This window comes from Piliocolobus tephrosceles, chromosome 12 (genome assembly GCF_002776525.5).
Source record: "Piliocolobus tephrosceles isolate RC106 chromosome 12, ASM277652v3, whole genome shotgun sequence".
Lineage (NCBI taxonomy): Eukaryota > Metazoa > Chordata > Mammalia > Primates > Cercopithecidae > Piliocolobus > Piliocolobus tephrosceles.
The window spans coordinates 35,994,917-36,022,225 of NC_045445.1; the positions used below are offsets into that span (position 1 = coordinate 35,994,917).

Consider the following 27,309-nt stretch of genomic DNA (forward strand, 5'->3'; position numbering starts at 1 on the left):
ACTGACAGTATTTGTAAAAACCAAACAGTTGGCCAACTGCAGTGGCTCACACTTGTAATCCCAGAGCTTTGAGAGGCTGAGGTGGGCAGATCACCTGAGGTCATGAGTTCAAGACCAGCTTGGGCAATATGGTAAAACCCTGTCCCTACTAAAAATACAAAAATTAGCCAGGTGTGGTGGCAGGTGCCAGTAATTCCAGCTACTCAAGAGGCTGAGGCAGGAGAATTGCTTGAACCCAGGAGGCAGAGGTTGAAGTGAGCTGAGATTGTGCCACTGTACTCCAGCCTGGGTGATAGAGCGAGACTCCATCTCCAAAAAAAAAAAAAAAGAAAGAAAAAGAAAAAAATAGCATTGGCCGGGCGTGGTGGCTCATGCCTGTAATTCCAGCATGTTGGGAGGTAGAAGTGGGCGGATCACCTGAGGTCAGGAGTTCGAAACCAGCCTGGTCAACATGGCGAAACCCCGTCTCTGCTAAAAATACAAAAATCAGCCAGGTGTGGTGGTATGTGCCTATAATCCCAGCTACTTGGTAAGCTGAGGCAGGAAAATGGCTTAAACCCAGGAGACAGAGGTTGCAGTGAGCCAAGATCGTGCCATTCCACTCCAGTCTGGGTGACAGAGCAAGACTGTTACAAAAAAAAAACCCAAAACCAAATAGCCTTAAAAAACTAACTTATGACTGGGCGCAGTGGCTCACGTCTATAATCCCAACATTTTGGGAGGCCAAGGTGGGCAGATCACGAGGTCATGAGATGGAGACCATCCTGGCTAACACAGTGAAACCCCGTCTCTACTAAAAACACAAAAAATTAGCCGGGCATGGTGGCGGGCACCTGTAGTCCTAGCTACTTGGGAGGCTGAGGCAGGAGAATGGTGTGAACCTGGGAGGCGGAGCTTGCAGTGAGCTGAGATCACGCCACTGCGCTCCAGCCTGGGCGAAAGAGTGAGACTCCATCTCAAAAAAAAAAAAAAAAAAAAAAAAAAAACTAATTTATAACTGATTATTTAACACTCAACCCTTTCAGATTGTCAAAGTCACAAAATATGTATAAACTCATTTTTCTTCAAACTCATAAAATTAAGTGAGAGAGTACCTTATTTATTGAAATACTAAGATGTAGCTATAAAGGTTTACTATTTTAAATAGAATGCTTCTTATAAACTACAGGCTAAATTTAGACGGTTACAAATTAATTGAATGTTCAGTTGAAATGTTCTGTTTTAACTCACCTTCATCTCTAACACTTTTAACTTTATTTATAGCACGTTCACCATATTCCTCAGCAAGGTGCTTTGCTCTCTTTACTGATTTTCCAAGAAACTTCTTTAGTTGAGTCCTTAACAAAAATGAAAAATGTATCAACTCAGTTAACTGTAAAAGTTCAACAATTTGCAGACAAATGTATTAGCTGTGACTGATAAAGTACACTACTTTGAAATAACCTTTTTTTAAACATAAATAATAGGTGTTTGAGTTCCAAATGCCTTATTCTATGGAATAAACATATTCAAGTCAATATGGCAAAGGAAACATACACCCTTTCCCCCAATTTACCATATTCATATATTCTAGAGCTTTGGTTTTCAGTGGTGAATAATATTGATTGGCAGAGGTAGTGTGGAGAGGGGAGTGTTTAAAGTGTAGGTACCTGGGCTCCATCCCCAGATAATCCAATTTAGAGAGTCTGGGGGTGAGGCCATGAATCAGAGGTGATAACTGCTTTGAGAAGACTGTTTTAGCGAGCTATTCTTAAAAACACATTTTACCAATAAAGAGTAAAGAGATATTTCCTTACAAAATAGAATGCTTTGGTAGCTGAAGATGGTCTCTTTCAGTTTGGGTAAGTGTATGTAATAAAATTAGGCTGAGCTTTCCTGGTAGGTATTCCCAAACATGAGGTAATGTAAGTATGCATCTCAAGCTTCCATAAATAGAACTTATTTATTGCATTTTCAATTAGCTAAGTCTCAGGTTTCATATATTAAGATTATAAAAAGCAGAGCACAGTACATGATGATATTTAAAACCAAAAGAAATATGAATCAGGAGTAAATTTTTACTGATTCATGGGAGCTCATGAGGGACAGTATTTTTAAAAGTTGTTAAGTTATATACACAGAGAAGTTCAATATAACCCTGTTTAGAGTAGTCAAAAAGTGGAAATAAACTAAATTTTCTGTCAATCGAGGAATAGATAAATAAGTGCTGGTAGGAAATACAATAAAATGAATGAGCAAACCTCAGCTTTTTAAATGTGCCAAGCTCTTATAGTAACCTCAGGGGCTTTGCATGTGTGGTTATATCTGCCTGGAACACCTCTCCCTTGGCTAATTCCCACTCACTTTTTAGGTCTCAGATCAAACAGCTCTCTCAAAATGGTCTTTTTAACTTTAGATGGAGTTTTTGTTATATAGTCCCCATTTATCCAAAGTTTCGCTTTACATGGTTTCGGTTACCCCAGTCAACCATGGTCCAAAAATATTAAATGGAAAATCCCAGAAATAAAACAATTTGTAAGTTTTAAATTGTGTGCCATTCTGAGTAGCATGATGAAATCTCACACCATCCTGCTCCATCCTACCTGGGATGTGAATCATCCCTTTGTCCAGTGTTTCCACGCTGTAGACGATACCCACTCATTACTAAGCAGCCTTCCTGGTTATCAGATCGAAAAAACATAGTAGCAAAGTCTGGTACTATCTGTGATTTCAGGTATCCACTGGGGATCTTGGAACATATACCCCATGGATAAGAGGGAACTACTGCAATACTTCCATAGGACCTGGAGCTTTACTTTTATAGCAATCACTACAAATGTATCTAGATTTATCTGTGCAATTATATGTTTAATGCCTATTTCTCCCATTTAACAGAAGTTCTATGAAGGCAGAGACCACGAATGTCTTTTTCTTTCAAATTTTTTAAGAGTCTTGCTCTGCTGCCCAGGCTACAGTGCAGTGGTATGATTTCGGCTCGCTGCAGCCTTGACCTCCTAGGTTCAATGGACCCATCTGCCTCTGCCTCCTGAGTTGCTGGGACTACAGGTGCATACCACCATGCCTGGCTAATTTTTGTATTTTTTTATAAAGACGGGGTCTTGCCGTGTTGCCCAGGCTGGTCTTGAACTCCTGGACTCAAATGATCCACCCGCCTCGGCCTCCCTAAGTGCTAGGATAACAAGCATGAGCCATTGCACCCATCCTGAATGTCTTTCTTTTTTTTTTTTTGAGACAGATTTTCACTCTTGTTGCCCAGGCTGGAGTGCAATGGCATGATCTCAGCTCACTGCAATCTCTGCCTCCTGGGTTTAAGCAATTCTCCTGCCTCGGCCTCCTGACTAGCTAGGATTACAGGCGCCCACCACCACACCCAGCTATTTTTTTGTATTTTTAGTAGAGACTGGCTTTCACCACGTTGGCCAGGCTAGTTTCGAACTTCTGACCTCAGGTGATCCACCCACCTCGGCCTCCCAAAGTTCTGGATTACAGGCGTGAGCCACCATGCCCGGCCTCTTAATGTCTTAACTGTTATATCCCAAGCACTTAACTCTCATATCTGGCTCTCAGAAAGACTGCAATATATATATTATTAGTGCTGATATAAGAGATGTCTATGATATATCTGATTTTCTTAATAAAACAAAACAAAACAGCAAGTTGACAAATTATAGACATAGAGTAGTAGCCCTGCTTTTATGAGAAACAAAAAATTCTATGGAGAATACACTATGCTATTAAAACTGATTTCTGGGTCTGAGATTATCAGAAACTTTCATTTTCTATTTTACATATTTCTGTATTTATTTTGATAATCAGAAAACACAGATGATAAACCATTTTTAAAACCATTATAAGGTCTCTGCTACCTATAACTCTGAAACTGTATTTTCTGGATAAGTTTACTACCACTTTAAAAGCCAAGAAAACAGACATTTTAATTTTTTCAGATGAGAATAGTTCTAAAATATCTACTTTTATGCCTTCTTAAATGGCACTTTATGTTCCCTAAATTTCATTCCTTGATGGATAAGATCATTGCTACCATCATTTTGGTTCTTTAATACATTCAGAGCCTTTCTAATGCATTGCAGGTGGGCCATACTATTGGTTCCCCACTCAGCCTTCAAGGCAACAGGGCAGGGCCGAGGGAAGCCTGGGCCAATCTTCTCTGGCCATCAGCTACCTTATCAGCTTACCCCAGCATTCAGTGCAAATACTATTATGTTCTTTGTGTGTCATGGCATGAGAAAAGGTTGAAAAGCACTGTGTTATGATGATTGTGCTATATTATGAGTTCTTTTTCTGTTGGGGGGGGCAGCAAGGTCTTGCTCTGTCACCCAGGCTAAAGTGCAGTGGTGTGATCATGGCTCACTGCAGCCTCGACCCCTCAGGCTCAAGCAATTCTCCCATCTCAGCCTCCTGAGTAGCTGAGACCACATGTGTGTGCCACCATGCCCAGCTAATTTTTAAAATTTTTTTGTAAAGAGTGAGTCCACCTATGTTGCTCAGGCTGCTCTCAAACTCCTGGGCTCAAGTGATCCTCCTACTGTGGTGTCCCAAAATGCTGGGATTATAGGCGTGAGCCACGGTACCCACCTATATTATGAGTTATTTTATCATTTTTCTGATTATCTGACATTCTTATGTGTCAACTTACCTGTTGTCACAGTTCGATGCTTCTATTTTGCAGTAAGCTCAGACACTTGACCAGAGTTTTTAAAAAATGATGTAAGAAATAAGCATAATGGCTTTGAATAAACCTGAGGAACTTTTTTCTTAGAAAAATCATGAGCTTTAGTGCATGGACTATGTGACATCTCTTCTGGATGTTTATCTGTCTCTGAATAATTGTAGTAATTCCTTATTCTCAGGTTCCTGATAACTGCAACTACTAGATGGCCAAGTTCCAAATATCTAAGGTGCTACCATATGCCTGCATTTTAGTTACATGTTTCCTAAAAATTCTTTATTTGATACACACTAGGAAAATGCTTTATTTGATACACACTAGGAAAAGGACTCAAGTGGAGAATTCCCTTTGGACCTTAGAGTTAATTATTATCAATTTAGAGACTTGTGTATAATCAAACAAAATGTACAGGCCCACCATTGATCTAGAAGTTCGTAGGGGAAACAGAAGGATGGCATAATCAGAATCCTTTTGCAACATATGCTTTGATTGTTTAACGTGTATTTGTCTGAAAACAGTTTAACTGAAAACAGTTTAAGACAATATATTGTAAAGGGAAAAAGTAAGTTATAGACTACAGGTATTCCCAAAATTGAGAAAAGAAAGAAAATTGCTATAGACTGTAGTAGTCAGGAAGAATCTCATTATAGTTGGGTTTCGAAAGACAAATAGGATTGCAGAGATGAAGAGAAAGGGAAAAGACAACTTCAAGGACAATCATGTTCTTCTACTAACACTTCTGGTACCTACCTACCAGTAGAAAAACACAGGTATGGTGCAACACTTACTGGTCATTTTCTGTATGTCAGATGCTTTATTATTATTATCAGCGAGGGACAGGGAGGAGTGGTGGTGGGTAGACATAAAAACAATATGGAGTACAATTTAAAATAGTATGGTAGTTCTCATATTTTTTTAAATTAAAACTTGAAATGAAGAAAAGGGATGTACTGTAACTCACGTTTTCTGTTTTAACCTTCCACCATCAGTATCTGTTGGCTGAGACTGTAACTTCTCTTCATCATCTGACTGTGCCGCGTCATTACTGTAAGAAGGGGAAGTTGTTTTAAAATAAACCATTTCTTCTATTCTTAAAAATCCCTGTTTATACTTACTATATAACCAGTTAATCAGAATAAGAAAAACTATGCTAATAAGCTTTACATATATTTATTTATTTAGGAGATGGAGTCTTGCTCTGTCGCTCGGGCTGGAGTGCAGTGGCACAATCTTGGCTCACTGCAGTCTCCGCCTCCCCGGTTCAAGTAATTCTCCTGCCTCAACCTCCTGAGTACTTGGGACTATATGTGCACACTGCCATGTCTGGCTAATTTTTTGTATTTTAGTAGAGACGGTTTCACCATGTTGCCCAGGCTGGTGTCAAACTCCTGAGCTCAAGCAATCCGCCTGCCTTGGCCTCTTAAAGTGCTAGAATTACAGGTGTGAGCCACCGTGCTCAGCCCATATAATTTAATTTAAATGATGGACCCGACAACTTATAGGCTTCAGAAACTGAAGAAAAGAATCTTTAAGCAAGGTGCAATGTATAACATATAAATGAATACAATTTAGCAATTTATGAAAAATCTACTACAAACAAGGCTTTTTGCTTGGCAAAATGTGCTGTAGTGAAATAATAAAGTAACTTGTAGGTATCTTCCTCCCTACTCATTAAGTACATCCTGCATTACATTTAATAAAACAGCTCCTGCTTTTACAGAAATGATTCCTTAGATCTACATACATCTCATAGTAAAGTCACTCATCTCACTTTAAAGCCATTTTCTGATCCTACAAAAACAGTACAAATATTTAAACCATTTTATGATCTTTAAAGCAAAGTTTCAGAAGACTAAGTGTTCATTCTACATAGTTTTTTAGCCTCAACTTTTTTTTGTTATTTTTATTTATTTATTTTTGTGGAGATGAGGTCTCACTATGTTGCCCAGGCCCCTCTAACTCCTGAATTCAAGTGCTGCCTCAGCCTCCCAAAGTGCTGGGATTACAGGTATGTGATCCCTCACTGTTTTTATATTGTCCCAAATATAATTTAAATCATTAAAAAAGAGAAACTAAGTGCTATGGGATTTAATATTTATACTATTCCCCCAAGTAACTGTAAAGTCATAATGAAGAACAAAGTTAAAGAATACCCACCTTATCTAACTCTATTTTAATTCCAGAATAAAGAAAAACACTGAATGAAACCAAATTAGGGATTGTCATAGTTCATTAACAGAGAAATCTTAACAACTCTGAAATACTATTAATGACAAATAACAACGTTAGGCCACACCTTACATATTCTTTTGTCCTTCTCATGATGTGTAGAGTGAGAGGATTAATGCCTGTTGGTAGTTTCTCTTCTGCAAGACTCAAAGGTATTTCTTCTCCAGTATCCAGGTTCTTAATCATTACACTGGCTAAAATTTCCTGAGGTTAAAAAAAAAAAATCACACCAAGATGACCTGCAATTTAATTATCTTTTTAGTCTACAAAATCCCCTAAAATTTAAGCTAAAGGCTTTTTAGATACATTCAATACTACACACAATAATTTCTAACATTTGTATTGAGATACAATTCACATGCCACAAAATGCACTCATTTAAAGCATATCATTCAATGGTTTTTAGTATATTCACAGAGTTGTACAACTATCGCCACTAAGTCAGAATATTTTCTGCACCCCAAAAGGAAATTCCCTACCCATTAGCAGTCACACCTAATTTCCCTTTCTTCCTAGCCCCTGGCAAATACTAATCTACTTTCTGTTTCTATAGATTTGCCTATTCTGGACATTTCATATAAATCAAATCCTGTAATATATGGCCTTTTACATCTGGTTTCTTTAACTTAACATGATGTTTTCAAGGTTTATCCATGTTGTAGCACATATCAGTACTTTATTCCTTCATTCCTTTTAATTGCTAAAAAATACAACATGGTATGAATATACCACATTTTATTTATCCATCCAATCAGTGATAAACATTTGGGTTGTTTCCAGTTTTTGGCTGTTATGAATAAGGATGCTGTGAATATTTGTGTACATTTTTTGTGTGAACATATGTTTTCGTTTCTCATTGGTATATACAAAGGAATGGAACTGCTAGGTCATGGTAACACTATATTTAACATTTTGAGGAACTGCCAAACTGTCTTCCAAAGTGCAATATTTTAAAAAATGTATTGTTTTAAAGAAATATAAACTAAGATTTCGCTGTAAAATTTAATTCTGAATAAGTTGGCTAATAGGTGCATACTAAGTTTTAATGGTAAGAAACCATTAAAATAATAAAATTTATGTTAGTATAACATGTATTTATAATATCAAGTTCTTTTATTATTATTATTATTTAAATTTTTTTTTCTTGAGACGGAGTCTTGCTCTGTCGCCCAGGCTGGAGTGCAGTGGTGCGATCTCGGCTCACTGCAACCTCTGCCTCCTGGGTTCAAGTGATTCTCCTGCCTCAGCCTCTGGGTAACTGGAATTACAGATGCACACCACCATGCCTGTCTAATTTTTGTATTTTTAGTAGAGACGGGGTTTTGCCATGTTGGCCAGGCTGGGTCTCGAACTCCTGACCTCAAGTGACCCATCCGCCTTGGCCTCCCAAAGTGCTGCGATTACAGGAGTGAGCTACCACACCTGGCCTCAATATCAAGTTCTTTTAAAGCCCACTTTCTATAAAATATAAACCTTGCTTTCAATATATTTATTCCACTATGCAATTGAGTGAAAGGGCAAGTTTAAATCAGAGATGCAACATCCAGCATATCAACAAAACAATCTTCAATTTTCAGTTTTTCCTCTGTATTTTTTTTTTTTCGTAACAGCAATAAACTTAAAAAAAATTAAATTGTGGTAAACTACACATAACATAAAAGTTACAATTTTAACCATTTTTAAATGTACAGTTCTGGGTCATTAAGTACATTCACATTGTTATGCACCCATCATTACCATCCATCTCCAGAAGGTTTTCATCTTCCCATTATGTTTTTTGTACTTTATGTTTTAAGAACAAGAACAAAAAAAATCTATTTCTACCTCATCAGTAAGCTCTCTCCCAGAGTTGGATCTAGGTCTCTGAGGGCCCATCACTTCACCTGCTACAGTCTGCTCATCAGGTGCTTTTCCATTTTCCTGGAAATATAATTTTATAAACAGAAATTAGACTGAATCAATTTCTATAAATTTTCAATTATTACCACACATAATTCTAAAGAATTTCATAATTCAAATAATGGAGTCTGCTGAAAATCTAAATGGAACATTACATTTCAGTCCTTCATTTTTCCCAGCATGCTGAAAAACATTAGGAACCAAAACTATTGCTGCTTATGAAATAATGTCTTAGTATTCTTGAAAACAAATAAATGTTCTATTTGAACCTAGCCAAAAAGCATTTCTCTACTAAGACTGCTATTAATCTGGGTTGTATGTGGCTACCTCAAAGGTAGGGGTCAGAAAACAACTCTCTATAAAGAGCCATATTATAAATATTTAAGGCATTTTTGTTCATATAGAGTCTCTGTTGCATATTCTTCTTCTTAAACAACCTTTAAAAATGTAAAGAACATTCTTAGCTTGGGGATCCTACCAAAGCAGGCCACTACTGACCCCTGCTCTAAGGCTATAACAAGACTATAGTGTCATATGTTGTAGTCTGGTAGCCCGGCCCACCATAGCTACCATGTAAGTAGCTCTGAGTCCCAGAATCTGGCTGTGGTAAAATTAACATTATCAAGTCTTTTGTGTAGCCCACTTCCTAGCATATAAAGTTTTTTTATGATTAGGAAAAGGAAATTATTTTAAAAAGTCTTCAATTCTGACCAATACAGGACAAATATAGACTATAGTTGGTGTTTATTAGCACCAACAATATTACAAATAGTAGCATCGTCGTTTTCCAAATACCTATTACCTGCTAGCGTCTGTCGTTTTTTGAATACCTATTACCTGCTAGATACTTGGCATATTTTAGCTCATTTCAAACCCTCAAGGAAGGATTTTTCCTCCATTTTATTGATGGGGCATCTGAGATCCAGATGCTAAACAGCTTGGTAGGCTCACCCAGTTAGTGTGTAGCAGAGCTGATCAAGGGAAGTAGGGGGGTCAGGTTTGGAGGACAAAGAAATATTTGGCCTGCAGAATATAGAAGGCTCCATAATCAGCAAACCAGCCAGTTGTAGGGAGCTGATAAAGTCTATATGAAATAGAACACTAATTCACCAACCTGGGCAGTAACTATTTTATCTCCACTGGTAGCACTTGCCAAATCAAGAGAAGGCTGCGAATCCTTGACTGTACTCTCTGAAGCCATGCTTGTAGTTAGGAGAGAATCAGACGTAATATTCTCTTTGGGAACTGCAATGATAATAATAACAATAACAACCCTTTTGTTTGATTCTTATAACAACCCTGTGAGGAAAGTGGTTTGATTACTCTCTCATTTCCTATACAGGGAAACCATAGTTCAAACAAGTTATTTAATTTCCTCAAGACTATACAGCTCATACAAAAAAAAAGATGCAGGACTTGAATTCAGACTTTAGGTCTCCAAATCCCATGTTTTTTTCACATGCCACTCTCTCTCAGATGGCAACAGATTCGAAAGTTTGAAGTCTGCTGAAGTGTTCAATTATAGTAACTTTCACCAATGTAAACATTTTTACATTTTGTCTATTACTAAAGAAATAATTTTAATAACTTGGTTCCCAGTGAGTTTTTTTATAAAGTGAAATAAAAGCAGAAAGGTAAACAGTTTCAACTCCAAAATTTCACCACAAAGGGTTATTGCGCTCTCTCTTTTTTTGAGACAAGATTTCACTCTGATCACCCAGGCTGGAGTGCAATGGCATGACCCTGGCTCACTGCAGTCTCTGCCTCCCAGGCCCAAGCAATTCTCCTGCCTCAGCCTCCCAAGTAGCTGGGATTACAGGCGCGTGCCACCATGGCCAGCTAATTTTTGTATTATTTTTGTCGTTGTTCAGATGGGGTTTCGCCATATTGCCCAGGCTGGTCTTGAACTGAGCTCAAGCGATCCGCCCACCTCGGCCTCCCAAAGTGCTGGAATTACAGGCGTGAGCCACTGTGCCCAACCAACAGAGTGATTTCTCAATTAATACTTGCCATCTAGATCAGGAGTTTTCAAAGTCTCAAATTCCAATTCGCTTTTCCTTTTTCTTGGTGGTGGAGCAGGTCGAGATGGAGGTGGGGGTCTAGGAGGTGGGAAATTAGTTGGAGGAGGTGGGCGTGCTGGAACAGGCTTCTTTGTACTAGCCACTATATCAGGCTCTGGAGTAAGGTGTCTCGGGGGTTTGGCAGGGGCCACTTCTTCCACAGCAGCAAAATCTTTAGTAGATAAGGAGTCTGAGGACACAGGTCCTAGAACATCACTTCCTTTGACTCCCACTGCTTCCTTGTTCAATACTTCTGCTTCAGTTTCAAGCACATTAAGCTGCTCAGTTGAACTTGTTTGAGTTAACTTTGTGGTTTCATCTACTGGTTTCTCACAGGTTTCATCAGAAGGAAAGCATTTTTTAAATTCTAATTCAGTCTCTTCAAATGTATTCTGACTCTCTGCCTTTTGGGATTCTTCCTGCAGTACTTGATCTATGGCTAACAGTCCGGGTATATTGCTCAGATCTGTTCTAGCCACAACAGGACTGGCAGTAGCTTGATCAGAGAGTTCTTTTCCTTTGGAATCCAAAGAGTCATCTTCAAGCTGTAGTACTTTCTGACTCTCCTCAATGATACTTTCAATAATCTGATGAAAGGGTTAAAAGTAGTTTTTTAAAATGAAGCTATTTATAAGAACATAATAACAGCTAATCATTTACACAGTACTTAGTAAGTGCCAGGCAATGTTCTTAATTAATACTTTACATATTTTAATATTTACGATAACCTTAAGAGATTCTACTTCTACTGTCACCCTTTTATAAATGAGGGAACTAATCAAATGATTTGTCCAAGGTCACAAAGCTAGTAAGTGATGAAGCAGGTATAAACCCAGGGAGTTTGATTCCAGCATCTATACTCTTAACCCTCATAATAGGGAATTTGTGTTAACACTTAGGTACAAAAGGTCAAATAACCGTATAAAATCAAGTTCAATCCTAAACTTACATTAAGACTCAATATCCTGATTCATTTACATATTTATGCCAAACTTGTTGTAATACCAGCCTACTGGTTTGAGCCCACTTAACAAAACCATGATAATCCAAATCCCCAGGAGAAAAATTCAAGTTGTTTAGCTCTGAACTCAAGCTTATGACCCAAAAACCAGCAGATGCAGGGAGATTAACATTCTTAAACAGACTACACCTAAACTCCACTATTTGGACTGATGGCAGAACCATGGAAAGAGTTCACCTTGTCTTTTCCCTTCCTTTCTTTCTTTTTCTTTTTTGAAATGGAGTCTCACTCTGTCACCCAGGCTGGAGTGCAGTGGCACGATCTCGGCTCACTGCAACCTCTGCCTCCCAAGTTCAAGCAATTCTCCTGCCTCAGCCTCCCTAGAAGCTGAGATTACAGGTGTGTGCCCCACGCTGGGCTAATTGTTGTATTTTTAGTAGAGACAGGGTTTCACCATGTTGGCCAGGCTGGTCTTGAACTTCTGACCTCATGAGATCCACCTGCCTCGGCCTCCCGATTACAGGCATGAGTCACTGCACCCGGGCCCCTTTCTTTCTTAAATGTAGCTTAAAATATAAACAGGCTTTCTATTATCTTCTACCAACATTTAGAAGAAAAGAAAATATATTTTCTCCCCAGTCCTGTCATTACTAACATTAAATCTCCCAGATCAGTTATCCCACCACCATGCCCAACCATGAACAACTTCTGCTTTCTCAATTCCTTGGCTTCAGAAAGTTCATGGAATGTATCACAGAACCATCCTAATCTGGTCTACTACAATTTCATGCTAACTTGAACTGGATATTACTGCTGCTCAGTAATATTCATCCCGGATTTCTTAGCATGTTCTGTATGTTAGTTTTTCTCAATCTTCAAATTGTTAACCTTAGAAATTACCTTGCTTTCACCAGAACTAAACAGAGTCCAACCAATTTGTCAATTAGGTGGTTACTGAGTGCGGAGAACCTCAATGATAACAGTGATAACAGAAGTCATATTCCAGTGGATTTGAGAATGAATAAGAGGTGAAGACATAGAGACATTAGCACGGTCTGAGTTTTCAAAAAGCTTAGCTATAAATGCAAAAAGATTTCAATAAAGTGTCCCAGCACTTTTATAACCTGAAGGGAAGGAACCACTGGAAAAGAAGATAACAGAGCAATGTTCTGGAAAAGAAAGGAATGAAGGCCTACTGTGTATTAGACCTAGTATACAAATTCCCATTTAATTGCCATATAGACCTCTGGGTTAGGTAGCTGGATTACCTCCCTCCTAGAAAAGCAGGACTCTGAGGTAAAGGCTTTAAGAAATTTGCCAGTCCCACAATTAGTAAGCTACAAAGCCAAAACTGAAATTCAGATCTTTCTTAAACATCCAGTGATCTTTGTATTATACCACACTACTTTGGACAGAAAACAAGATACTAAATCATCAGTGATGGATGACATGAAAAAGAGGTAAGAAATGACAATAAATATGTAGGTAAAAGAAGTGAAAGACGATACAAAGGAATGGATTCAGGCTTTTTAGCCTCTAATATTTATGTGGAGTAGGAAACAAGGTTATCTCCTGAAAATGAGGGGGATGTGAGTGGGTACAGTGAGCATGGGGTGAGTATAAAGGTTTGAAATAATCACTACGCATAATGGAAATGTCTGTGTCACAAGAGGGGTCAAAATGAGGTTGAAAACCCTGTCTTCCCCAATCCTTTATCTGAGAATAATCTCTCCCTCCTCTGCACTTCTATTACTATTCTTACTGTTCAGTATAGTATGAACTATAATACAAATACAGAGCTGTATATGGGCTAGCTCTATTTATTTTCTCTACACCAGATAATTAGTACCTGGAGAGCAAGGTCCGTGTTTTCTGCCTCTTGATATGCCTCATGACACCTTCTTACGGTGCCTAGCCCTGGCATTTCTTTTCTGGATTTTAGGAAATAGTGAAAGAGAAAGACTAAGAGAACAGTGAGAACCAAGACATACACAGAGATGATTATGCTAAAGCATTGTTTGCTTCAAAAACTCACCGTGGCCAGGCACGGTGGTTTAAGCTTGTAAACCCAGCACTTTGGGAGGCTGAGGTGGGCAGATCACCTGAGGTCAGGAGTTCGAAACCAGCCTGGCCAATATGGTGAAACCCTGTCTCTACTAAAAATACAAAATAAATAAATAAATAAAAATTAAAAATTAGCCTGGCATGGTGGTGTGTGACTGTAATCCCAGCTACTCGGGAAGCTGAGGCAGAAGAATTGCTTGAACCCAGGAGGTGGAGGTTGCAGTGAGCTGAGATCACACCACTGCACTCCAACCTGGGCAACAGAGCGAGACTCAAGTCTCAAAAAAAATAAAAAGCAGTTTAGTATGACATAAGGCATTTCTATAACCTGGCCCTAACTCTGCTCTCCAGGCTCATCCTCAAAAGTTCTGCACATTCCCCACCTCCATGCCTTCAGTAATGCCTTTTCTCTCCTATCTTAGCCTGTCCAAATGTTTTTTTTTGAGACGGAGCAGGATAAATGATCTGGGAGATTTAATGTTAGTAATGACAGGACTGGGGAGAAAATATATTTTCTTTTCTTCTAAATGTTGGTAGAAGATAATAGAAAGCCTGTTTATATTTTAAGCTGCATATAAGAAAGAAAGGGGCCCGGGTGCAGTGACTCATGCCTGTCATCAGGAGGCTGAGGCGGGTGGATCTCATGAGGTCAGGAGTTCAAGACCAGTCTGGCCAACATGGTGAAACCCTGTCTCTACTAAAAATACAACAATTAGCCCAGCGTGGGGCACACACCTGTAATCTCAGCTTCTAGGGAGGCTGAGGCAGGAGAATTGCTTGAACTTGGGAGGCAGAGGTTGCAGTGAGCCGAGATCGTGCCACTGCACTCCAGCCTGGGTGACAGAGTGAGACTCCATTTCAAAAAAGAAAAAGAAAGAAAGGAAGGGAAAAGACAAGGTGAACTCTTTCCATGGTTCTGCCATCAGTCCAAATAGTGGAATTTAGGTGTAGTCTGTTTAAGAATGTTAATCTCCCTGCATCTGCTGGTTTTTGGGTCATAAGCTTGAGTTCAGAGCTAAACAACTTGAATTAATCTTCTAAACTCTCCTTAAAATCATCTTTTTCCCCATTAACTATAGATAGTTACGCATTTGTAATTTATCCTAAGAAAAACATTCTTTAAAAAGAAAAGCGATAGTAGAAAAAACAGGAATATTTTAAGTTTCAACAATAAAAATGGCTGGATACATTGTAATCCATTTACTTGATGGAAACTGATGCATCTGAGTACAGAAATAATATAGAAGTATGAGGAAAATCTAAAAATGGTAAGAGTAAAAGACAGAATATAAAATTCTACCTACACTACAATTAGGCAGAAAAAATGTATGCTAATGGGTGAGAACCAGAAGGAAATGCTGAAAAATCAAGATACCTGCGTGTTATAGTACAGAATTGTAGGCAATTTCCTTTTTTAAAAAAATGGTTCAATTCCTATCATGTACACTGCTATACAATCCACCATTTGTCCCAAAAGGGAACATTTTTCCTTTAAAGAAAAAAGTATGATCAATATTAAAATATGTGGTCCAGGTGGGCACAGTGTTGCACACCTATAATCCCAGCACTTTGGGAGGCTGAGGTGGGTGGATTGTGTGAGCTCAGAATTTCGAGACCAGCCTGGGTAACATGGCAAAACCTTGTCTCTACAAAATATACAAAAATTATCCAGGCGTGGTGGCACACACCTGTGGTCCCAGCTACTCGAAAGGCTGAGGTGGGAGGATCACTTGAGCCCAGGAGGTGGAGGCTACAGTGAGCCATGATCGTGCCACTGCACTCTAGCTTGGGCGACAGAACAAAAAAAGAAACAAACAAATAAACAAAACAAAAAACAAACAAAAAAAACCCAAAAAATGTAGTCCATTAAATTTCTAAATTCCATAAGGATAGAAGAGTGGTTTTCCCTTAGGGGTTATTTTGTTCCATACCCCTTTCCAGACATCCGAAGATATATTTGGTTGTCATAATTGGGAATTGGGGATGCTATTGGCATCTAGTAAATAGAAGTTAGGGATACTGCTAAAACATCTTACAATGCACAAAACAGGCCCTCCCCTACCCTCTATTAGCCCAAAATGTCGAGTGCCACTACTGGAGAAACTCTGGGGTGAAGAATGTGTCATTTTGTTAGCCTCTGGAAACCCACTGGCTAGAAGATTGCCTAGGGCACAGAAAACACTTAAAACTTGTATAAATGAATAAAAACACACCATCCTGTCTTTCTCTTTGAGTTTTATGCTGATACCGTGAACTGTACATTTTCAAAAGATTGATCTTGTGCTCAGTCTCTTCTAGTAAACCAACCTTTGAAGCTTCATAGCATCAATTTTTTAAAAGGTATCAAAGGTACTATCAGAGCAAGGACTTCTCATAACTTCTGATTACTAAAGACATCAGAATGTTGCTGCACTGAGCTTTTCAATACCTGTAACTCCTGGTAGTAACCTCAAGAATAGTTAGGACTTATTCTGATAAAAATACAAGAATAAAAAATAAAAGCATTTTATAAAATACTGTTTCAAGGATAAATTACCAATTAGAATATGAAAAGGACTTCTAAAAAGACTGAAATGTCTTCAACCACAAATGTCAATCATGTACAGAGCGCTGTCCTAAAAGAATATAAAAACTGTTTGAAATATACCATATAAATATGATGTCTGTTATAAACTAATATTGACATTGTATCTTTCCAACCTTTTTAGACACATCTTGTTTCAATTCTTGTACAGGGGACTCATTTCCAACTTTGCATGCAGTGTTCTCTGCTTCCTGTTTGAAAAAGAAAAGAAATAGAGACCAAATGATGATATATTTTTTTTAAAAATTGCTTTAAAGGGATACAAATGAGAAAATGTAGCATTAATAAATCAAAGGTCCTTAAAGGGCTTCAAAGGTCCTTAAAGGGCTTAGATTTCTTCTTCTTCTTCTTTTTTTTTTTTTTTGAGAGAGAGCTTCACTCTGTCGCCCAGGCCGGAGTGCAGTGGCACAATCTTGGCTCACTGCAACCTCTGCTTCCCAGGTTCAAGTGATTCTCCTGCCTTAGCCTCCCAAGTAGCTGGGATTATAGGCGCGTGCCACCACACTTGGCTAATTTTTGTATTTTTAGTAGAGACAGAGTTTCACCTTGTTGGCCAGGCTGGTCTCGAACTCCTAACCTCATGTGATCTACCCGCCTCAGTCTCCCAAAGTGCTGGGATTATAGGTGTGAGCCACTGTGCCCGGCCTAAAGGGCTTAGATTTCCCAATACTGATAGATGCCCAGAAATTTTATGCCATGGGACAATGTAATTTGCATAAGAAAGTTACCCATCAGCAATATTCTGTTATTCTGCAATAGGATTTACCTTTAAATGTGAAAACTTGCTCAACTTTTTAACATTAAAAAACTGTAATGGAAGATAAGAACTTCTAAGTACTTTTATAGCTAAAAAGGATTAAGGATTTAAGCAAGGGGTTGAATAAAAATTTTTGTTTTTCCCAAAGCATTGCTCCATAAATATGCACAAATACAAAAGTATATAACACAGAAAACCACATTCAGGGAATAGTTTTCTTAAAATTCTACATGCTTTAGATAAAAGAAATAAAGACTTAACCAGAAGTTAAACGAAGCCCCTAAGTATGAAAAAAGATGAAAAACATTAAACCCACCAAAAATACATATATATCTACGTATACATTTATATACACATACGTACATATATATATATATTTGGGAGGTTAGAAATGGATACTGCATTTCTGCTGGAAAAAATTAGGGTAAAATAACACAATCATATATTTGCAAATCTCAATACAATACTCCTCTCAATCTTAAGTTGTCTATTTATAGAAGTACAGCAATTTGAATGCTACTCTTGATACTGAGAAAAAAAATCATAATTATTTGTGTACATCACAGAGTTTGTTAGAGGAAGGTCACTATAACCATTTTAGATAAGGGACTCAAGGCACACTAATTATTTAGGTGGCACTTATACACATATCAGGATATGATCACAATAGGCTCAGAAATAAAATTACTCCAGAGATTATTAAAATGTTAAAGATTTAACATGCCAGTGAAATTTCTGTAGGACCTGCAATATCTTCGAGCATTGAATTCCTCCCCCAGAATTTGGGGAATACTACCAATGTTACACAGATTCTTCTAGAAAAAAATTGTTTCATGGACTCTTAAGTGTTAGATAAAATCCAAACAGTACGAAGGCCCATGAAGGCCTAAACATGACATAGCCTCTGCCTACATTTTTGATATCTTCTACACTCCTCATCTCCCTCTCATACCACTCCCTCACAATCACACTCTGGCCAATAGGATGGTTCCTTGCCATTAGGGTCACAGCTCAAGTGCTATTTTATCAGAAAATACTTCCCTGACCATCTCAAAATAGCCTTATCTGACCCCTTAACTTTCTATCACATTATCCTATTTTTCCTTTTAAAAAAAAAAAAAAATCTTTAAGTTCAGGGGTACATGTGCAGATTTGTTACATAGGTAAACTTGTGTCACGGGGTTTTGTTGTACAGATTATTTCATCACCCAGGTATTAAGCCTAGTACCCATTGGTCATTTTTCCTGATCCCCTCCCTCCTCCCACCCTTCACCCTCTGATAGGCTCCAACATGTGTTGTTCCCCTCTATGTGTTCATGTGTCCGCATCATTTAGCTCCCACTTATAAGTGAGAACAGGCAGTATTTGGTTTTCTGTTCCTGCATTAGTTTGCTAAGGATGATGGCCTCCAGCTCCATCCATGTCCTTGCAAAGGACATGATCTCATTCTTCTTTATGGCTGCATAGTATTCCATGGTGTATATGTACCACATTTTCTTTACCCAGTCCATCATTGATGGGCATTTAGGTTGATTCCATGTCTTTGCTATTGTGAATAGTGCTGCAATGAACATTTGTGTGCATGTGTCTTTATAATAGAATGATGTATATTCCTTTGGGTATATACCCAGTAATTGGATTGAAGAGAGGATATCAAACTATCCCTGTTGGCAGACAACATGATCTTGTATCTAGATAACCCATAGTCTCAGCCCAAAAGATTCTTAAGCTGATAAACAACTTCAACAAAGTCTCAGGATACAAAATCAATGTGCAAAAATCACTAGCATTACTATACACTAATAACAGTCAAGCCGAGAGCCAAATCAGGAATAAACTCCCACCATTCACAATTGCCACAAAAAGAATAAAATACCTAGGAATACAGCTAACTAGGGAGGTGAAAGAACTACAAACCACTGCTCAAAGAACCCAGAGATGACACAAATGGAAAAACATTCCATGCTCATGGACAGGAAGAATCGATATCGTTAAAATGGCCACACTGCCCGAGGCAATTTATAGATTTAATGCCATTACTATTAAACCACCATTAAGATTCTTCACAGAACTAGAAAATTTTATTTTAAAATTCATAGGGAACCAAAAAAGAGCCTGAATAGCCAAGGCAAATCCTAAGTAAAAAGAACAAAGCTCGAGGCATCACGCTACCCGACTTCAAACTATGCTACAGGGCTACAGTTACCAAACAGCATCGTACTGGTACAAAAACAGACACATAGACCAGCAGAACAGAATAGAGAATACAGAAATAAGACTGCAAATCTACAACTATCTGATCTTTGACAAACCTGATGAAAACAAAGAATGGGGAAAGGCTTCCCTATTCAATAAATGGTGCTGGGAAAACATCATCCTATTTTCCTTCACTGCACTTCTCATTCAAAATGACCTTATTTACTTGCTTATTTTTTGTCTCTTCCCTGTTCCACTAGAATGTAAGTTCCATGAGAGCATGGACCTTGTTTGTTCTATCTACAGTTTGTTCAGTACCTAAAACTGTGTCCGACACTAAATAATCATTTGCTGAATAAATGTTGAATGATGCATGCTCTGTTTTTTCTTCAGTTAATATATACATCTTAAATGTACATAGGCTTTAATTGGATCCTGGTTTTATGCGAAAGAAGGCCAGGCACGGGCTGAGACCTGGAGTTTGAGACCAGCCTGGGCAACATAGTGAGACTTCGCCTTTAAAAAAAAAAAATAATTAGCCAAGCATGGTGGTATGTGCCTGCAGTCCCAGCTACTCTGGAGGTTGCTGTGGGAGGATTACTTGAGCCTAGGAGCCTGAGGCTGCAGTGAGCTATGATAATGCCACTGCATTCCAGCCTGGGCAAGAGAGCGAGACCCTGTCTCTAAAAAAACAAACAAACAAAAAATCTAACCAAGACCAACTGGTAAGATAACCTTGACAAGGTGGAGAGAGAATACTTGGAAGCTGATCACTACTAAGAGAATACTTGGTCCAGCCTGGGACAGAGCAAGACTCTGTCACAAAAAAAAAAAGAAATATTTGGAAGCTGATCACCATTAAGAATAGTTGATGCTCTCAGCAGAACAGGGTCCACAGGAAAAAATAAAAAATAAATAACAGTTGGTGCAAAATAACCTTCAACTGTCCCACTATTTTTATCCAATTATTTTCTAGTAACTGTTTATCAGTAGGAAAATCAGAAGCATTGTACAACATAATTCTGTGGATATTTTCCTTAAATTAAGCTACATAAAATTACACATTAATAATCTTTGGACCTCAATTTGATTAACCGATTGATTTTTTAGAGGCAGGGTCTCGCAGTTGCCCAGGCTAGAATGCAGTGATCCTCCCACCTTAGCATCCCAAAGTGTTGGGATTACAGGCGTGAGTCACTGCACTTGGCCTATGTGTCACTGCACTCGGCCTAATTTGTTTCAATTATTTACTTAAAAAGATTAACATTCCTACACTAGCCAAAACTGCCAAGCAGTGATTAGGCTTCTATTTTATTTGGCTTTAACAAAACTCTCTTGGAGTCTGAACTTTTAAAAGATAGTAACTCCTAAGGTACTCTGCTGTTTTAAGTCACAAGTTTAAAGGAGCGACATGGCACCTACCAGAGGACCTGATCTCCAGAGAAGACTTCTTAATAAAATCAGACTTAGGATATATAGTCAACTATGATTCTCTCTCAGTGATGTATAAGGTCCAGGTCCTTCTAACACCTTGATCAGGCTTTTGGGACAAAGGAATGCAAGCCAAGCATGTGTCCATAGACAACCAACGCCAACTTAGCTATACTTGAGACAGTACATTACCTACTTCTGGTGATGTTCTGACTCATTATTAAATGCAGTACTTACTAAATCCCAGCTTCCCTACTGTTAGGCAATTTCTCTAACTCCTATCTATCACAGTATCAAAAATTTGCTTCCTTAAAAGGTATGGTAGCTTATTCAATTTTCAGCAATTCACATCACAGTTACCTCCATCTGTGTTGGATATTATAGAGCTGTCTATAACCCCCCTGCAGTATTTGGTTATAAGATTTCAGTTTTTTAATTTTAATAAGCACACCCAACAAACTATTTGTATGAAAGTGATCTGCACTCACAGAAATCTTATTACCTACTAAAGAACATTAAGCTAAAAACATTAATTATAGAAAAATTCAGGTAACTTGCAATTTTTAGTAGTAAGGGAAGGTAAGCTACTAAAGTGAAATTTGTTTTAAAAAAGAAAAACTTAGAAATGTGACTTCCACTCTTTTTTTGCTGAGAAAATTGTTTTAAAAAGTAACCCTTAAATCACTGTCATAGCCATACATCCATTCCTTTCAATGCTGTTCCCTTTATCGGAGTCTCATGTCTTGACATTTTAACTGCCTCTTGACAGCTTTCTTTGCACCTAAGTCTTTTTCCTTCAAACTTTCTTCTACCCTTCCACCAGTTTTCTTAATTCCCCAGCCAAACAAAACAAACAAAACAACAACAACAAAAAACCTTGGGCAGCACAGCTGTAAGACATATAAAAATTGACTTTTTAAATATCCCACTTTAGGCCTGGCACAGTGACTCATTCATGTAATCCCAATGCTTTGGGAGGCCAAAGGAGGGGGATGGCTTGAGGCCAGGAGTTTCAGACCAGTCTGGACAACCTAGCAGGACCCTGTCCCTAAAAAATAAAAATAAAATAAAATAGCTGGGTGTGGGGTTTGAGTCTGCAGTCCTAACTACTTGGGAATCTCAGGTGGGAGGAGTCATTGAGACCAGGAGTTCAAGGTTATAGTGAGCTGTGATTGTGCCACTGCATTCTAGCCTGGGTGACAGAGTGAGACCTTCAAAAACCAAAAATATCCTGGTCGGGCCCAGTGGCTCACGCCTGTAATCCCAGCACTTTGGGATGTCGAGATGGGCAGATCACTTGAGGTCATTTGAGACCAGTGTGGCCAACATGGCGAAATCCCGTCTCTACCAAAAATACAAAAATTGGCTGGGCGTGGTGGCTGGCACCTATAATCCCAGCTACTCGGGAGGCTGAGGCAGGAGAACTGCTTGAACCCAGGAGGCAGAGGTTGCAGTGAGCCAAGACTCCATCACTGTACCCCCGCCTGGGTGACAGAGTGAGACTCCATCAAAAAAAAAAAAAAAAAAAAGAAAGAAAAAAGAAAGAAAAGAAAGAAACCCAAAAATATCCTGCTTCAAAATTTTAAAGCTCAGAGTTCTTTTCTAAAATTTTTTTTAACTTGAGACAGAGTCTCACTCTATCACCCAGGGTGGAGTACAGTGGTGCAATCTTGACTCACTGCAACCTCAGCCTCTCAGGTCCAAGTGATTCTCCTTCCTCAGTCTCCCAAGTAGCTGGGATTAAAGGCGTGTGGCACCATGCGTGGCTAATTTTTGTATTTTTAGTAAAGATGGAGTTTCACTATGTTGGCCAGGTGGTCTCTAACTCCTGACCTCAGGTGATCTGCCCGTCTCAGTCTCCCAAAGTGCTGGGATTATAAGCGTGAGCCACTGCGCCCGGCTTCTTTTCTAAATTACAATTTAATTTTTAATTGACACATTATATGATACATATTTACAGGGTACAATGTGATGTTTTAATGCATGTATACATAGTATTATGATCAAATCAGGTAAACTGACATTCAAGGCTCATCACAATCTTGCCTCAATTTACTTTTCCAATACTCTACTGCTAAAACTTTTACACTGGTCACACTAGTCTTTCAATGCTCCTAGTAAATCCCATGCTTTTGCATATTAATTAGTCCCTACTATTTCCTAACTACAATGCTTTCGCAATTTTTCTCTATCTACCTATGCAAACCTCTCCCAATTTTCAAAGCTCAGCGAAAGTTCTACTTCCTCCCTGAAACTTTTCTCTGCTATTCCAGGTAACAGTGCTCTCACCGTCAACTCTATCTTCCTCTTGTTCCTCCAAACCCCTTGTGGCAGTTAACACATCTATTCTACTTTACAAACATCAAGACCTCATAAATTGCCCTTTTGCATAAATGTCTCTTCCATCAGACTGTAAAATCACCAACAATCAGAACTATATCAAGCCTTCTTTTATATTATGGTATTGATAAATGTATTGTTATTCATAATACGCACTCAATAGCCTCAGTACATGTTTATCATAGAATACTACTCGGCAATAAAAAGAAACAAACCATTGATACAGACAACAACTTAGATGGATCGTGACCCTTTCAACCAATCCCATAAGGTTACATAGTATACAATTCCATTTATGGAGCATTCCTCAAGTGACAAAATTATAGAGATGGAAAACATATTTAGGGATGATATGGGGAAGGTGGTGGATGTGGTTACAAAGGGGTAGTACAAGGGAGATTTTTGTGATGATGAAATAGTTCTGCATCTTCATTGTGTTGGTTATACAAACATACACATATCATAAATTGGCACAGAACTATACACTCACATTGCACTAATGTTAAATTCCTCATTTTAAAATTGTACTATAATTAAGCTATAACCACTGGCGAAATGGTGAAGAATATACAGGACCTTTCTGCATTATCTTTAAAGCTTCCTGTGAATCTATAATTATTTCAAAATAAAAAGTTAAAAAAGTGAATATCCAACTTCATATTTATTTACTAAATATGTATATTTGTTATCTAATTTCATTCAAGTTAAGGACAATCTATAATTACTGGGTTAAAGTAAATTCTCCAAATCTATTTGTTATAATATAAAAATATCTTAGAGCTAAATGGCTTTTAAGACCTAGAAGCAAAAACAGTAATTGCCTCTGGATATGAAGTTTGAGAGGTGGGGAAAGCTACATTTTCAACCATATACCTTTTGTCCTGAGTAAATTTCAACCCTACACATGTTATTACTTTTAAAGACTGTTTTTATTAAATATTAAGTAAATACAAAATAATTTTTATTTAACATAAGAAAAGAGTTATGATATAACCTTTCTTAAGCACTCAATTTAAGAAAAAGAACATTATTATTAGTTTTCAAGTCTCTTGTGTATCCTTCTCCATTTCCATTACAATGTCTCTCCCTCAGAGAATGACCAATACCCTAAATATTGTATTTCTCATTCCCTGGTAATTTTTCACAGTTTTACCATGTTTTTATATCTAAACAATCTATTCTCTAAACAATATATTTTTTAGTTTGGCACGCTTGTGAACTTAATATAAATGGAATGTTACTATATATGCTTTTCTATAAGTAGTTACCCCCCACTCAACACTCTAGTGCTGAAATTCATCCATGTCATTGTATATAACTAATTCATTCATTTCTACTACTGTAGAATATTTCATATAAATATATCATAATTTATCAAAGAGACTGGTATCCAATGTGTATAAATAGAAGGTCAGTATATTGGAACTGAAAAAAATACAGCATGTTTGAGATTACACATACATATAAATACACATATACAAATATACATAAAAAATATATACTCTATCTGATATAAGTAATTCTGTTTCATGATATCTTATGCTTAAAACGGCTCTGAGTGGCATAATATCTCAATACCAAACTCCTCTGCCTGAATATAAGCTGGGATTGATTTTTATGTATAGTGATGGTATATGGGCCCACAAGAAGTATACATGTATTTCAGTTACTGTACATTTTTTGTCACACAAGTATTAATTTTTTGCTTTTTTGTGAGGTGGAGTCTCGCTCTGTTGCCCAGACTGGAGTGCAGTGGCATGATCTCAGCTCACTGCAGCCTCCATCTCCTGGGTTCAAGCAATTCTCCTACCTCAGTCTCCCAAGTAGCTGGGACTACAGGTCTGCACCACCACACCTGGATAATTTTTCCATTTGTTTTTTTAGTAGAGACAGGGTTTCACCATGTTGGCCAGGCTAGTGTCAAACTCCTGACCTCAACTGATCTGCCCACCTCAGCCTCCCAATGTGTTGAGATTACAGGTGTGAACCACCATGCCTGGCCGAGTATTACTTTTTCAACACACACACACACACACACACACACACACACACACACACACACACTCTCTCTCTCTCTCTCTCTCTCTCTCTCTCTCACACGTTCTTTTATTCTAGACATCATAAAACAAGTAAAAATTAGTAGAAATCTAAAAAATACTTACAGTTCCTTCCTTACAGCATAATATTTAGTTAGGTATTTCTAGAGTACCTATTTATACCAAGTAGGACATAATGACAATATTACTGAACAAAAAATAAGTAAAAAAAAAAGCAAAAGAAAATGAAGAATTACATAAAAACACAAATAAAAAGTATACAATTTCTAAAAACATAACTTTCAGAAAGCACAACTTACCTTGAATGTTGAAAGCCCAACTTTTCCTGGAGACCTGTTCAGAAATAAAAGTAAGGAGGTGTTGAATAGAGGAGATGAGAAGAGAAATACTTCTATAGACTTATTACAGACAAGTCCACATTTAAAAAGTGTGTATATATTTTGTGATTGCAAAGTCTTATGTGCATACAGAAAATGTGGAAAACAAAAAGTGGAGAAGAGGCTGGGCGCGGTGGCTCATGCCTGTAATCCCAGCACTTTGGGAGGCTGAGCCGGGCGGATCACCTGAGGTCAGGAGTTCAAGATCAGCCTGAATATGGCAAAACCCCACCTCCACAAAAAATACAAAAATTAGCCGGGCGTGGTGGTACGTGCCTATAATCCCAGCTACTTGGGAGGCTGAGGCAGGAGAATCACTTGAACTGGGAGGTGGAGGTTTCAGTGAGCCGAGATCATGCCACTGCACCCTAGTCCTGGTGACAGAGCGAGACTCCATCTCAAAAAGAAAAAGAAAAAAAAAGTGGAGAAGACCAGTCTGGTCAACAGAATGAGACCCTGTCTCTACAAATAATTTAAAAATTATCCAGGTGTGGTGGCTACTGCCTGTAGACCCAGCTACCTGGGAGGCTGAAGCACGAGGACTGCTGTAGCCCAGGAGTTCAAGAATGCAGTGAGCCATGATTGTGCTACCACACTCCAGCTTGGGGGAAAAAGCAAGATCCCATCTCTTAAAAAAAAAAAAAAAAAGAGAGAAGAAAATTACCGTGATTCATACATAATCTTATCACCTAGAGATTTGAGTATCTTTTGTCTTCATATGTATATACAGTTGTATATGACATAACACTACAACAAATACCTTTATAAATGAAAATTTGTGCACCTCCATAATACATTTCCTTAAAATAAGTTTATCTGGCAGTGGGATTAGAGGTCAGAAGTATACAAACTTTCCAGAAATTTGAGAAACTTTCAAACTGCCAACCGTAACAGTTGTACCTGTTTACACTCCTACTGCTCTATGAATGCCTATTTCTTAATACCCTTGCCAAAAATGAATGTTATTTTAAACTTTTTTTTACCAAGTTGACAGGCAAAAGTATATCTCATTGGTGTTTTAATGTGTACTTTGATTTCCAGTGTGGATGAAAATTTTCATATGTATTAGACATTTATATCGCTTTTGAAGAGAGATACCCATTTTTGTTCTCAGTTTTTACTTTTTCTTTTTTTTTAAAGACGGAGTCTTGCTGTTGCCCAGACTAGAGTGCAGTGGTGTGATCTTGGCTCATTGCAGCCTCGACCTCCAGGTCTCAAGCGATCCTCCAGGCTCAGTTTCCTGAGTAGCTGGGACTACAGGCATGTGCCACCACACCCAGCTAATATTTTGTATTTTTTTTTGTAGAGACGTGTCTCACTATGTTGCCCAGGCTGGTCTTGAACTCTTGGGCTCAAGCAATCCTCTCATTTCAGTCTCTCAAAGTACTGAGATTACAGGAACGAACCACTGTGTACCGCTCTCTGCTCATTTTTCTACTGGAGAAAGACTGTTCTTAAACAGACTACTCTGGATGTAATATATATTTTTTTGAGACAGGGTCTCACTCTGTCACTCAGGCTTGAGTGCAGTGACACCATCACGGCTCACTGCAGCCTCAACTTCCTGGGCTCAAGCAATCCTCCCACCTCAACCTCCCAAGTACTGGGACTACAGGCATGTGCCACCATGCCCAGCTGATTTCTCCACTTTTGTATAGAGACGG

At 38.2% G+C, this 27,309-nt stretch overlaps 1 protein-coding gene across 1 annotated transcript in view; it reads right to left on the reverse strand.

The window, feature by feature from the left end:
* Positions 1-27,309, reverse strand: part of WDR44 (WD repeat domain 44) — a 93,413-nt gene that overhangs the window by 36,021 nt on the left and 30,083 nt on the right. Inside the window, exons 2-9 of the mRNA XM_023202370.1 lie at positions 25,568-25,601; positions 16,604-16,678; positions 10,829-11,465; positions 9,933-10,063; positions 8,744-8,839; positions 6,987-7,123; positions 5,652-5,735; positions 1,231-1,337 (exon numbers count right to left, since the gene is read on the reverse strand). Coding sequence (XP_023058138.1) covers positions 1,231-1,337; positions 5,652-5,735; positions 6,987-7,123; positions 8,744-8,839; positions 9,933-10,063; positions 10,829-11,465; positions 16,604-16,678; positions 25,568-25,601 — 1,301 coding nt within the window. The remainder of the gene's footprint in view (positions 1-1,230; positions 1,338-5,651; positions 5,736-6,986; positions 7,124-8,743; positions 8,840-9,932; positions 10,064-10,828; positions 11,466-16,603; positions 16,679-25,567; positions 25,602-27,309) is intronic.